Genomic DNA, 13,566 nt, shown 5'->3' with positions numbered 1-13,566 from the left:
TTGCCTGATTTATGAGACACCCCCCCCCCCTGAGCGTCTCCGTTATGCTGCCCTTGTGATGCAGATAGAATTCACTTTTATTTTCCAGTCAGGATAGCACGGGAAAAGACAGGAAGAAAACAGTTTTACAGGCAATGTAGATTGAAAGTTAAAAGGAAATTCAGGTGTGATTGCCCGGGATTTGGACTCGGAGGCTGAACCTGAGGGATCCCAGCCTGCACAGGATTCCCTGCCTCCAGAACCAGCTGAGCCGGGGCTGGGGCTTGAGCCTGAAGGGTCCTCACCTGTGCTGGATCCTCAGGTGCAGGCATCAGCTGAGTCTGCTCTGGCTCCTGAGGTGATGGAGGACCCATTGCCTGCAGGTACTCCACTCTCAGCCCCGTCAGAGGAAGCTGAGGTTGCCTCTGGGTCCGGAAACAGTCAAGCCTCTTCTGAGCTGCAGAGACTCAGGGCAGAGAGGAGGAAGGAACTAAGTTCCTGCAGGAAAAGTGCTCGCCTCCAGCCCAGGAGAGGCGAGTCACCAGAGGATCGGGGCTGCCCTATGCCTCGGGGCAGATAAAAGCCGGCCAGCCCCAGTCCCAAGTTGCGGGAGCAACATTGTTGGTTGCTAGTTTCTTCCTGGACCCTGTCCTGCTTTCCTGCCTGAGCTCGTGACCCGCCCTGTCTCCCTGCCTGTTCCTGACTTCACCCAACACCCTGCCCTGCACCCAGCTTCAGCTACTACGGACTGCCTCCACGTTGAGCCTTTGACCACAGACCGGACTTGGACCTCGCCTCTCGGGTAACCCATGGGACCAGCACATCAGGCCTGTATATCTGCTTTAACTTTTCAAACTCATCATTAATTAGTTTAAGATTTTAGAAATAATTTCCAGCCTGTTATTTAGAACTCTGTCATCACCCAACCACCTGTTTCCTTTTCTGGATGCTAATTAATTGATAAGCAGAAACTCCAATTCATATTCATTTCCAGTCTTAGTAATGGTTAGAAGAACTGAAGCCCTAATTTCAGGCTGATTGGTCAGTGCATGGGCCAATCAATTTTCCTTGCTCTGAGATGCCTCCCCACCCTCAAAGCTTCCTCCTCCAGTGTAAAGAACGCCTTCTTCTCAGCACATGAGGCATTATCCCATCATCCCTTGTATCAAAAGGGAGTCTGGCAACCAATATTTATGACTTGATTACCTCTCATCACTGCATAATTATCTATAATTTCCTGTTTTCTTGATCAGGGATTCCCCCCCCCCTCCCCAGAAATGCTGTTGAGCATGCAACCTTTGACCCTGCAGAGGCAACTTCTGTAACACATTAACAATGGCTGACTATTGGGAAAGGGGAGGAAGTATGCCAGGTTGGTCCCTTCTGAAGTGAGACCTCCTGACTACAACTTATGCATTCACTTGCAAACACAAATTGAAAATGTCGACGCTTATTCTGGGCCAACTTAAAAGACTCCATTACCTCTTGCTGTTGGATAAGAAATGAGTCAATAAAGCTCCTCTGGTCATTTTCATCCAAATCTCTGAGGTGTTTTATGAAGGTGGCATTTATGAAGGCAAACAGCTCATCTCTGTTTTGCTTGATAGTCTTAGGAGCCCCCAGAAGAAAACCAAGAGCAGGAAACATGTTATACAGCTGAAAGGATAAAAATGTGAAAATAGAAAAAGAGACATTAGAAAAACTCAGTATTGTACTCTCAGCTGGGTCTCTCAGAGCATGACTGCCCAAATACAAAACAAAACTCTTGAATGCCATTTGGAATGGGGGGTGGGCTACGTCAGCACAGCATAATTTATGTGCAAGCCCAGGATAATAGGGTATGGCAGTTCTCTTGCCTTCAGAGAGGAAGATCTGCCCTTGGAGGCCCCTTCTGAGCCATCATGGAACAAACAATCACATGTTCTTCCTTGTCCTTGGAGTCCCGATGGCAATGAGGCCAGAAAGTGTGTGTGCAAAAGAGACGTTATTATAGTTACGGGATGACTGTACCGTGTGAGTTTTCTAAATATTTTGAATTAGCACCAGGTTTCTCAAGATATCAATATTCTGTGTTTTGTAGTGAATCCTGAACAATATACAATAAACAGGTAGCCCAGCCCACTTTGCATACACTGTTATTATAATCAACTGTTTGTTTTAATTGTAAAAAATAGATTACCGTGACTGAAAAGCTTACGGCGAGCCGGATATTTTCATTGACCAACTTCAGAAGTCTTATGTATGTGGGATCTTCATAATCAAATCGCTTGTCTAGTAGTATGGCCACTATTATATTGGCAACAGCTGCATTCATAATTGTGGTGGTCTCAAATGGGTTTCCTAGACATAAATATGACAGTTAAGCAAAAATACTCTTTTAAAAATGTGGGATGTAAAACACATAGGAATCAAGTACAACATTCCTAGAATGGACATGCTATGGGATGCTTTCTACCAGCCAGGAGAAAACTTCCTGTTTCCTGTTTCCCCTGGATGTTGCCATAGCTGGGCTAAGAAATGCTTGGAAGTCACAGGAGTTATTGCAGTGCAATCTGCACATTACAGGAACAGACCAATTGCAGGGAACCCTGGGAGCTGTGCTTCTGGAAGTTAGGAATATGTAACACAATAGTCTTGGCACCTTTAAACAACGGTAGTGTAGCTATGCACCAGAGGAAAACACCAACTCACCTTCGTAAGATTCAAATTTCTTTATCAGGACACTGCATTCCTCAACAATTCTGTCCTCTATGGTCCTCTTTCCCATTCCGTAGTCCCGTAATGTGCTTAAAGCAAACCGCCGCATCACTTTCCAGTTTTCACCATTAGACTGAATTACACCTGAAGAGATGGGAGGAAAGCTTTCATGTCTTCATGGCCATTGTACAAAAATATCAATAAATTGTGTTCTGCATTTCTTTCATGGAACTGAGAATGGATCCCAGCTATTCTCCGATTCAGACTTCGGAGCTGGCAGCTGTGTCATCAGAGCATGACCTGAGAACCCATTGATCAATATTTTTCATTACAAAGTGTAGGCTAGAGTGGAGTGTAGTTTTTACGTGTCAGGCATCCCAGCAGAACTCAGCTTGTTACTTTGTATTCCATTATGCCTCCCTTCATTTTTCTTCTCTATATAGGCTGGGGCAGAAAATGGTCAGTCAGTTTCCCCTTGGTGTGTGGAATTACTTTGCTGTGTGACTATTATTCACAATCCTCCTGTCTCATTCTCCCCCAGCTCTACAATATGACTGTTGGGAAGAAGGTGGGAATGGGAAAGGTTTGCTTTAAGTGGTCTCCATTTTTGTTTCTTCAACAGAGCCCGACTGAGCCACTGAAAGTCAAGACCAAAAAAAGTTGCCCTGGTCTACTCTTTTTAACATTTTAGCTTGATCTTCAGAAATCCACAAGTGACACTTTTTGTGACACATTCTCAGCCTAATGTATTCAGATACACTATCAGTGTCAAAGGCACTGAGGTGGGTTGAAAAATTCACAAGGATTTCCCTCACAGGAAACAATGGATGTTGTTGACTTGCTTCGCAAACACTCATCTTACAAACCATTTCTTGGGAACAGATTGTGTTCACCTGGTGGGACCAGTGTGTGTCTGCAAGCATTACCAGTTCCAATAGAAAGGGAGGTGCCTCACCAAAGCCTTGTGCAAGCTCTTGAAACATTGGAACGATGGGCCTGTCTGCAAATGCGTCCGCCTGATTAACCAGAGCCTCCTTTACTGTCTCATATCCTGTCAACACCACAGCTTTCTGGGGTCCTATTTGGATGCTGAAAACAGGGCCATACTGCTTTGACAGCTGGAATTCAACAGAAGAAAAATTGAGAAACAGAGTTCTGGCATACCCAAAGAATATATTAATGCAAATCCTCTCTGACAAAACCAAGACTGCATTCACTACCACGCAGTCTCAAATCTTCCATTCTTGGGCAAGGTGATTGAGCGGGTGGTTGCTGAACAACTCCAGGAACGTCTAGAGGATGCAGACCATTTGGATCCCTTCCATTTGGGATTCAAGCCTCATCATGAGACTGAAACTACCTTGGTTGTGCTGCTCGATTATCTCCGGCCAGCTAAGGACAAAGCTGAAAGCTGTTTCCTAGTTCTGCTGAATCTCTCAGTGGCCTTTGATACCATCGACCATGACATCCTTCTGGACCGTCTAGAGGGGCTGGGAGCTGGGGGCACTGTTATACAGTGGTTCCGCTCCTTTCTCCTGGGCCGTGTCCAGAAAGTGGTGTTGGGGGATGAGTGTTCAGGCCCCTGGGCTCTCACTAGTTGGGTATGCAGATAATAACCAGCTCTACCTCTCTTTTAAATAAAAACCATTGAAGGCAGTGAAGGTCCTGTGTGAGTGTCGGGGGGCGGTTGGAAGATGGATGGTGGCTGACAGATGGAGGTTGAATCCTGACAAGACAGAAGTACTGTTTTGGGAGGGAGGAGGCAGGCAAGTGTGGAGGACTCCTGGTCCTGAATGGGGTAACTGTGCCCCTGAAGGACCAGGTGTGCAGCCTGGGAGTCATTTTGGACTGTCCATGGAGGCACAGGTCAATTCTGTGTCAACGCAGCTGTCTGGTACGCAGGCTGAGACCCTATCTGCCAGCAGACTGTCTTGCCAGAGTGGTGCATGCTCTAGTTATTTCCTGCTTGTACTACTGCAATGTGCTCTATGTGGGACTACTTTTGAAGGTGACCTGGAAACTGAAACAAATCCAGTATGTGGCAGCTACACTGGTGACTGGGAGTGGCTGCCGAGACAATATACCACTGGTCCTGAAAGACCTACGTTGGCTCCCAGTACGTTTCCAAGCACTATTCAGATTGTTGATGCTGACCTTTAAAGCCCTAAATGGCCTCGGTCCAGTATACATGAAGGAACGACCCCACCCCCACTGTTCAGCCTGGACGCTCAGGTCCAGGGCTCAGGGCCTTATGGCGGTTCCCTCACTGCGAGAAGTGAGGTTACAGGGGACCAGACAGAGTGCCTTCTTGGTAGTGACACCTGCCCTGTGGAACGCCATCCCATCAGATGCCAAGGCAATAAACGACTATCTGATTTTTAGAAGACAGCTGAAGGCAGTTCTTTTAAGGAAAGCTTTTAATGTTTGATGTTTTATCATATTCTTAGTCTGTTGGGTGGCCGGGGAAACCCAGCCAGATGGGCAAAGTATAAATAATAAATTATTATTATTATTCAGTTGTGAAAGAACAAATATTTGCTAGGAATAATCAGAAAACCAGAACAAAATAGGCAGTTGTAAGGATAAAAGTGACTATACCTTTAATGGCACCTCTCAAATCTAGTTTAGAAAGATAGGCTGAAGGAGGAGGCTGGGCTAGGCAAGGTTTGTATTGGCACTTTTGAATCCTTGAAAATGGAGGCAGAGTCAAACGGGATTAGACACCAGACACCTTGTTCAAATTACCAGTTACAAATTGCAACTAGCTCCTATGATTGGGAAAGTTAAGAGGCGGTTCTGTAGCACACAAAGGGGAGATGAGATTTATGGGCTCTAAAAGAACATAATGTATTCTATTATTGATATTATTAATAATAATACTAATTTTCTACTCCGCTCATCTGACTGGGCTGCCCCAATACCCTTCAGCCTTGCCATGGGAAGAACTGCAATCTTTACCTTTAACATGGTTCTGTGAGGTCTCTTGAGATCCATGATGTGGAGATTCCCAATGAGAGGTAAAGGCCTCGGTCCTGGTGGAAGATTTTGGGAGCTCTTGTTCCAGAAAGTGCCCAGTTTCAAAACAAAGGAAACCATAAGGATAAAGAGGAACAACATTGGAATCGGCTCCATCCAATCCATTTTGTTTCAGCAAGCAATTTGTTTTGCAGTGGTTCTAATGAAAGCTACAGTGCAGTTTGGTTGAGGACAATGTCCTGCAACTGCAGTGAGCAGCATATATATTATGCCAGGTACCGTCTCGAGCTAATCATTAAACCATTATTAAACTCTCTTGAACCTGGATGCAGACCTGTCGCCCAGATTTTGTGTAAAATTAATCTGTTATAAAGGGAGTAAAGGGCAGCATTGTGAAATTCTTTGGAGTGATCATTGAACTGCATTCAGGGATGGATTTCTGAAAGTGCAGCAGTATGGACTTCTGGAGAGGCAAGATGGCAAGCGCCACAGCAGGATGGAGCCCCTGAGGACCACAAGCACCAATGGCGCTGCCTGGCTGGTCCCAGCACCACTACCATAGCTAGGAGGGGGCGCATTATTTCATTAAAGGCGAGGCCATGCATCAGAACAAAGCATTGCAAAGGAGTTTTTCTACCCTGCGGGTGCAATCCCCAATGGTTGTAGCCAAAACTATTCATTGCATCCATAAAAGAGACGAGCTCAAAACAGTGACTTTTCTTTTTGGTTTCTCTGGAATGTTACAGAGGGCCTGTTTTACAGGCGCGAGGGCCTGGTTCTTGCTCCGTGCATGCAGAAAAGTCAGGAAGGGGTGAGGGAAGGAGGTAGGCCGGCCACCAGCTGGCAGGTGGATGGGAGGAGGCGCTTCTCATGGCCCACCGACGCCCCTCCCTGGCCCGCCCTTCGCAGCCCAAGCAGGAAGGAAGTGAAGCACCAAGCAGGCAAGCAGGCGATCTGTGGAGCAAGGTTTTTTCCTGGATGACGGGGCAACCCGCCCATGACTCCCAAGCCTACAGTGAGCCGGGGGAGGGGGGAGCTTTGCCGCTTTGCCAGCGGCCCCGACAGGCGTAGGCTTGGGAGTCGCGGGCAGGGATACATATGCAGAGAGTCATCCTCCCTAAGGATGTCACCCGGTGTGGCCCGCCCCCACTGCACCCCCTTGCTCCACCCCTGAGCAGAGCTCCAAGGCCTAGAGGCCTCTGGAGCCAAACAGAAAAAAGCAAAAACCTCCATATGAAAACCTGGCAACCCAAAGGCTAACACTGTCTAAAAGACTTCTTCAAAAACAACAAAGCTACAGTGCAGTTTGGTCAACAACAGTGTCTACCAACTGAGCAGCCCATATATTATGTTACATAATGTTTCTAGCGAATCATTAAACAATCCCTCTGATTTTTCTTCTTCTCCACAACTATTCAAAGCTGTACAATGGATTATTTGCCTTTCATTTTAATGTTTACTCAAGTGGTTGGTGCTTACTTGCAGAAACTAATGCTTTCCAGAACAGATTAAAATGCTCTTGAAGGCAGTGAACTCATCACTCATGATTACCTTGCTGCATCCCCTTGGCTGGGTTGCTGCGCTGTGGGAACCACCGCTTGAGGCTTCGTTTGGCTGCTGGTTGACTAAAATCCCTTATTTTGGCTGCTGATCCCTTATTTTCAAGGCTGCTGGTCCCTTATTTTCAAATCTGCAAGTTGTCAGCTATGTTCCAGAACAGATCCAAATGCTCTTGAAGGCAGAGAACTCATCACTCAGGATTACCTGTTTGTTACGCTGGGAGTAGAGAGCACCATTGTGAAATCATTTGCAGATGAAATTATTCCACTTTAATTAGGTACGACTGTATTGTGTTCAGTATTTCCTGAACTTTCTCCAATTGAAAAACACAAATATTTTTCTTTTTAGCATAGTTTTTATTCATTTTCATCTTGAAACTGTTGCACATGGTGGCATTAGGATATATCTTTGTATACATTAGAGCATATGACATGCAAGAACGTGAACAAGGAAGGACAATAACTAAGCCGTACATCCTCTCATTGTGCCTAAATCCATTCCTACAAAGGTTATGGCACCCAGTGAAGACAAAAATCATGGTGACTTCCACTGACACCAATGTGAATGGGATTAGTTCCCTCTTCCCTCTCAGAGCAGAAGCTAGGCGGAGAAGGTTTTGAGTTTTTCCTCTTGTGGAGATTGAAGTTTTGATTTTGAATTTGACACATTTCCACCATTTTTCATGTGACCAGTCAGAATTCCATTGATGAGGGAAGCCTTAAGCTAAGCCAGACTCTCAGAGAAAGTTCATTCAGATACAGAGAGAAGATGGAAGATGGTTGTTTTATTCCAGGGATAACCAACAGGTTGATCGGGATCGACTGATCGATACCCGGGAGGTTCTGGTCAATTGCTGGCTCCTTTTCCTTTGTTTTTGCCTCAGAGCAGCTGGCCCTTCCCCTCTCCCCGCCCACCATATTCAGCTGATCGCTGGAACAGAAGACGGAGTTTTGGCTGTGAGGCAAATTGTTTCCATAGCGATCTTTTGGTGAATGACTAATCCCCTCTCCCCTTTACTGTAGTAAACATTTTCCCCTTAATAACGGAGATTTTCTCCATAAAAAAGGCTCAACAAGCTTGGCCTTAACCCCCAAAATGGAACTTTCCTCTCTAAAAGAAGCTGAACAATTTTGCCTTCCAGTTTCCCCCCCTGTGAGTAGATCACAGTCTCGTAGGAGTTGGACGTCCCTGTTCTAAGCCAGAAGCAGAAAGTCACAGAATTCATTGACAGCATGGAGTTGCCAGATCTATTATTACAGACTTTTTAAAGAACCCGGAGGAAACAAAGCCATTGCCTGACAACAACAAATACAGTTCAGAATCAGAATACATTGCAGCCACAGAAGCTAACATACCCAACTTCCAGTTACAGATGGGTAGCCGTGTTGGTCTGCCATAGTCAAAATAAAAAAATTCCTTCCTGTAGCACCTTAAAGACCAACTAAGTTAGTTCTTGGTATAAGCTTTCGTGTGCATGCACACTTCTTCAGATACACTGAAACAGAAGTTGCCAGATCCTTCTATATATAGAGAAGGTAATACCCCTCCCCACCTTCTCTATATATAGAAGGATCTGGCAACTTCTGTTTCAGTGTATCTGAAGAAGTGTGCATGCACACGAAAGCTTATACCAAGAACTAACTTAGTTGGTCTTTAAGGTGCTACAGGAAGGAATTTTTTTATTTTATACCCAACTTCCTCAACCATTCCTCATAAGGCATGGTTTCCAGACCCTTTTTCATCTTGATCACAATTCTCTGCACATCTACCTGGGAATATGATGCTTCAAGATCTTTGAAAGTATATGTTAACATGGGAATACATGCAACCAGATTTGTTGATTGATCTCTATGCCTCAAGTGTCATAAGAACTCAGGGCCAGGATTTAAGTAAGAGATACTCCAGTATTAGTTTCACGGGATTTGGCAGTATGGCAGGTAAAGGGGAACACTTCAGGTTTGTGACAAAGCATGCACCAATTCCACCGCTAGGCTACTCAACCCAAATACCCTTGCAGAACAGGGGTGTTTTAAGAAAGGCTTGCATTGCACACACAGGTAGGCTAAGCAAGCCAGGAGCTTGTGAGTCTTAGAAACGTGGCAGAGCGCAGAGCTGGTGGGGCATGGGTGATGTTGTAAGCCCAACAGCAGGAGTAAGGTCCAGGTCTTCCTGAGATGTTCCAGGGGGTGGCTGGAAGGTGAATCTCTGCAGGAGACTTGTGAAGAAGAGGAAGAGCTCCATTTTGGCAAGAGTCTCACCTAAACATGCTCTCCGACCTGTAAGGACACACAGGCAGCAGAGAAACTGGGTTTAGGCAGTTGCTTAATAACATCCCTAATATTTTGAAGCAGAAGGAAATGCAGAAATAAAATAACAGCTCATGGTGCCCATCTTAAAAGAATTATGAACTCCCAATACGAGCAATGCTGGGGTGCAGGGTGTCTTTTCAGCCTGAAGGCCCCATTCCCAGGTGAGCAACATTCCAGGGACCGCACACCAATGGTGGCCAGATCTAGTGGCAGAAATGGCCACAGCAATGGATGTGATTCTTACCTTTTCACAATAGGTTACATTCCATGCATGTAAAAATCCCATTGACTTAAGTACAGATATGCAGATATACACAAAAGTAAAAAAAATTACCTGCAGATATACACAAAAGTAAAAAAAATTACCTGCAGAGAAAGGCATGAAAGCATCTCTCTTTACGAATTTTCCTTCAGAGTTGAGAAAATGCTCAGGATAGAATTTATGTGGTTTCTCCCATTGAGATTCATCTTGCAGCACAGAGGACAGCAATGGTATGATGAATGTCCCCTGCAAAGGCAAAGCAAGAGTCATTTTAATATAAAGCATATGCCTCTGGTACAATAAATATTTAGTGTAGAAGAAATGAGATTTGAGTTAATCTGAGAAATGTCTTTTGTTTGACCATGATCTCCCACTAGAAATGGTTTGTTTTCCAACCTTGTGCTCCTTTCCACTGAGATCTGTTTAATGGGTTGGAGGACTTCTGGGGTGGCGCCATCGGTAATGGCAGATTCCCTCTGACTCGGAGGGACCGGCTCTACAGAATTCGGGTCTGTTCCGCTACGGCGAAGTGGGGACCCTTTAAAAAAATCACAGGCGGGTGAAGCCTGTGACCGTGTGACTCGGCGGGCACCTTTCGCGTCCCCCCAATTTGTAAAGGAACCCAATTACGGGCTCCGGAGCGAAGCGGGGCAAGCGGCGCGGTGCTGAGAGTCACCTGCTTCTTCCGTGGAGCGAAGCCGCACAGCCGTTACCAGAGAGCGCTGCCTTTTTCCTGTGACAATCTGTCTACAAAAACAACTACCTGTGGTTAGGTTAAATTTGGAAATAAAGGAAAACAACAAAGACTTAATTCGGCACCGAAGCGGGGAGGCATAAACAGGAAGTCCGCTTTCCGTTTCTTGTAAATAGAGTAAAGCAAAGAAGTTGTAAGCTAAGACCTGGAAAGTTGTTTGAAAAGGACTATAATCCTAACATCAAAACAAGCGATTTCCCCCCTTGGCTGCAGCAGAGGAGGGGGGAAAGGTGTGAACTATATTTTCCTGCAAAAAGAGAGGAAAGGAAGCTAAAATCCACCGCTTAAAACCTGGGAACAGGCTGCCAATGGACAATAAGAATGCAGTACTGTGAAATGCGCTGTTGGTGAATAGAGTACTTTTTGACAGCTAACTCTGCAAGAGAGATACAATGTTTCTGGCTGGCTTCTCCTGGTTTTGAAGTAACTGGAAACTAATTGAAATTGAAACTGTTGTCTATTTTGTGAATTGGGGGACTAAAAAGGGTTTTTTAATGCAACAAGTTTTGACTGTTACTGTGTCCCCCTTGAGGAAGTTTGAAATTGTTACAACAATAACTGGGCCAGGGGAATTTTCCACTTCAAAACAAATTCTGGCCGTGGGACTGACCTTGGGCTTTAACTAGAGTGTTATGGCAGATGGAAAAGAAAAGATAGATTTGCCTCAAGAAAAAACAACGAGGTCTGGTAGATCTTTTCACCCAGACACTGGGCTGCAGCGAAGAGCATCAGCATCTGGCCCCTCTGCACCATCAGGGGCTGCATCTGTACAACCTAAACCAAAAGGAATGGCATCTGAAGATGTTTTAGCTCTGGCACTAGGCAAAATTAATGAATCTTTGGAAAAATTAAGTAAACAAGTAGCTGAAGCATCAATTAAAATTGATCAAAATACTACAAGCATTAATAATCTGGGACAGAAGGTGAATACTAATACAGAAACTATTGAGAAACTGCTACAGGAGTCCACTTTGACTCGAAAGACAGCTGAAGAAGCAAAGGAAATAGCACTTGCTGTAGAAGAAAAGATACCACCGATACATAGGCAACTCGAGGACCACAGGTCGATGTTGTCTATGACTGAATTGAAGGAGAAACAAACGAATTTGAGGATCAGGACCATACCTGAACTTGAGAAAGACAATCTGACTGACTTTCTTATGCAGGAATTTGCAGACTTTTGGGACCTAGATTTGGAGAAGGAAGATTTTAAGATAGTGAGTGCTTTCAGGCTTGGAAGAGGGGGGAAGAAGAACGGGGTGAGAGACTGTTTGATCACCCTCAGAACAAAAGAGGAGAGAGACAAAATCTTGAGTCTGCACTGTCAGAAGACTTTGGAAATACATCAGTCAAGAGTGGAGATATTTAAAGACATTCTGAAATATCTTTTGGACCTTAAGTCCAATTATGGAGATTTGGTTGCCCTGTTGAGAAGCAACAGAATTATCTTTAGGTGGGAATTTCCCCAAGGCCTGTCTTTCAGCTTCAAAGGAAGAAAGATAAAAATAAGATCAGTGGACGACAAAGATAGATTTTTGAAAGACCACGGAGAAGACCTGCAGAAAGAATCTGGAGAAGAGCTAAGAGCACTAGAAAGAGGAATATTAGACATTGCAACACTACCTTTTGGACTGGACTGCCTAGAGAAAGCGATACCACCAACAGAACAAGAACAAACACTTGGCGCAGTTGGAGGAAAAGCAAAGTAACTACATCATGGCTCTGCAACTATTAAGCTGGAATATGAATGGTCTCAACTCCCCCCAGAAAAGTAAGAGTTTTTCATTTATTAAAAAAGGAACAATTGGACTTGATTTGTCTACAGGAAACACATGTGATAAGGCTACATAGAAAAGTATTGATTAACAAAAGACTGGGTCTGGAGTTTATCTCATCGGACAAAGTTTTAAAAAGAGGAGTAGTGATTTATGCAAAGGAGAGATTATCGCCAAAATTTATCTTTAAAGATGACCAAGGAAGATTTGTGGCAATCGAAATTCAAATACAAGGAGAGAAATTTTTAATAGTAGGAGTTTATGCACCAAATGAGGGGAAATCTGAATTCTTTAAAAAGTTGCATGAGACCTTGATGGACTATTTGGACTATAATGTGATTTTGATGGGGGATATGAATGGAGTGGTATCCACAAATATGGACAAGGCACAAAGACAGGTAGTCACTAAGGATGGTAGACTACTGAAAACATTTTTTGAGATGACAGACAACTTCGACTTAGTTGATATCTGGAGAACAAAGAATCCCTTGGGTAGAGAGGGAACCTTCTTCTCTGAAGCCAAAATGACATGGACAAGAATTGACCAAATTTGGGTAACTAGAGGAATGACACCAAAGACAAGAAAAGTGGAAATTTGTCCAAAAACCTGCTCCGGCCATAATGCTGTGAAGATGGAGATGAAACTAACACCAACCGGCTCTTTCAGATGGAGGATGAATGACACCTTATTTAGAGATGAAGAAGTGACTAAGAAGGCCCAAAAAACCTTGAGAGACTATTTTGAGATAAATATGAACACTAATCTTGAAAAAAGAGTAATCTGGGACGCAAGCAAAGCGGTTATGAGAGGGTTCCTGATACAACAGAATGCAATAAAGAAGAGAATCCAAAATGAGAAGAAGGATAAAATTTTGGAGAAAATAAAGGAAAGTGAAAAGAAATTGAAAATAAAACCAAAGTCGCAAGAGATCTTGAGAGAAATAAAGTTATATCAAGTACAATATATGAAAATGATGAATCAGGAGATAGAATGGAAAATTAAACAAATGAGACAAAAGACATTTGAGTCGGCTAATAAATGTGGGAAATTGTTGGCCTGGCAAATGAAAAAAAGACAAAAACTAAACACTATTATAAATTTAGAAGTGGAAGGAAAGAACATACAGAACCCAGTCGAGATTAGAAACTGTTTCCAGAGGTATTTTAAACAACTATATACACAAGGGCCACAGAAAGAAATTGATGTAGATTGATTTTTGAAAATAAATGGATTACAAAAAATCTCTCAAGAAA

At 44.0% G+C, this 13,566-nt stretch overlaps 1 protein-coding gene across 3 annotated transcripts in view; it reads right to left on the bottom strand.

Moving 5' to 3' along the window:
- The window catches only part of LOC310703121 (cytochrome P450 2K1-like), a 42,668-nt gene that overhangs the window by 11,882 nt on the left and 17,220 nt on the right, over positions 1-13,566 (bottom strand). The window contains exons 1-5 of one of the 3 annotated variants that reach the window (XM_083495202.1): positions 5,635-5,906; positions 3,632-3,794; positions 2,671-2,820; positions 2,159-2,319; positions 1,462-1,635 (exon numbers count right to left, since the gene is read on the bottom strand). In XM_083495202.1, coding sequence (XP_083351328.1) covers positions 1,462-1,635; positions 2,159-2,319; positions 2,671-2,820; positions 3,632-3,794; positions 5,635-5,817 — 831 coding nt within the window. In that variant the 5' untranslated portion in view covers positions 5,818-5,906. Of the gene's footprint in view, positions 1-1,461; positions 1,636-2,158; positions 2,320-2,670; positions 2,821-3,631; positions 3,795-5,634; positions 5,907-9,072; positions 9,489-9,887; positions 10,030-13,566 lie in introns of those variants that run through there. The other 2 variants (XM_083495203.1, XM_083495204.1) reach the window with 2 other exon arrangements.

The sequence above is a fragment of the Podarcis liolepis genome, assembly GCF_965112155.1.
Source record: "Podarcis liolepis genome assembly, chromosome: 3".
Classification (NCBI taxonomy): Eukaryota; Metazoa; Chordata; class Lepidosauria; order Squamata; family Lacertidae; genus Podarcis; species Podarcis liolepis.
The sequence above is the reverse complement of the archived record's forward strand: the minus strand, read 5'-3'. Positions and strand labels throughout refer to the sequence as shown.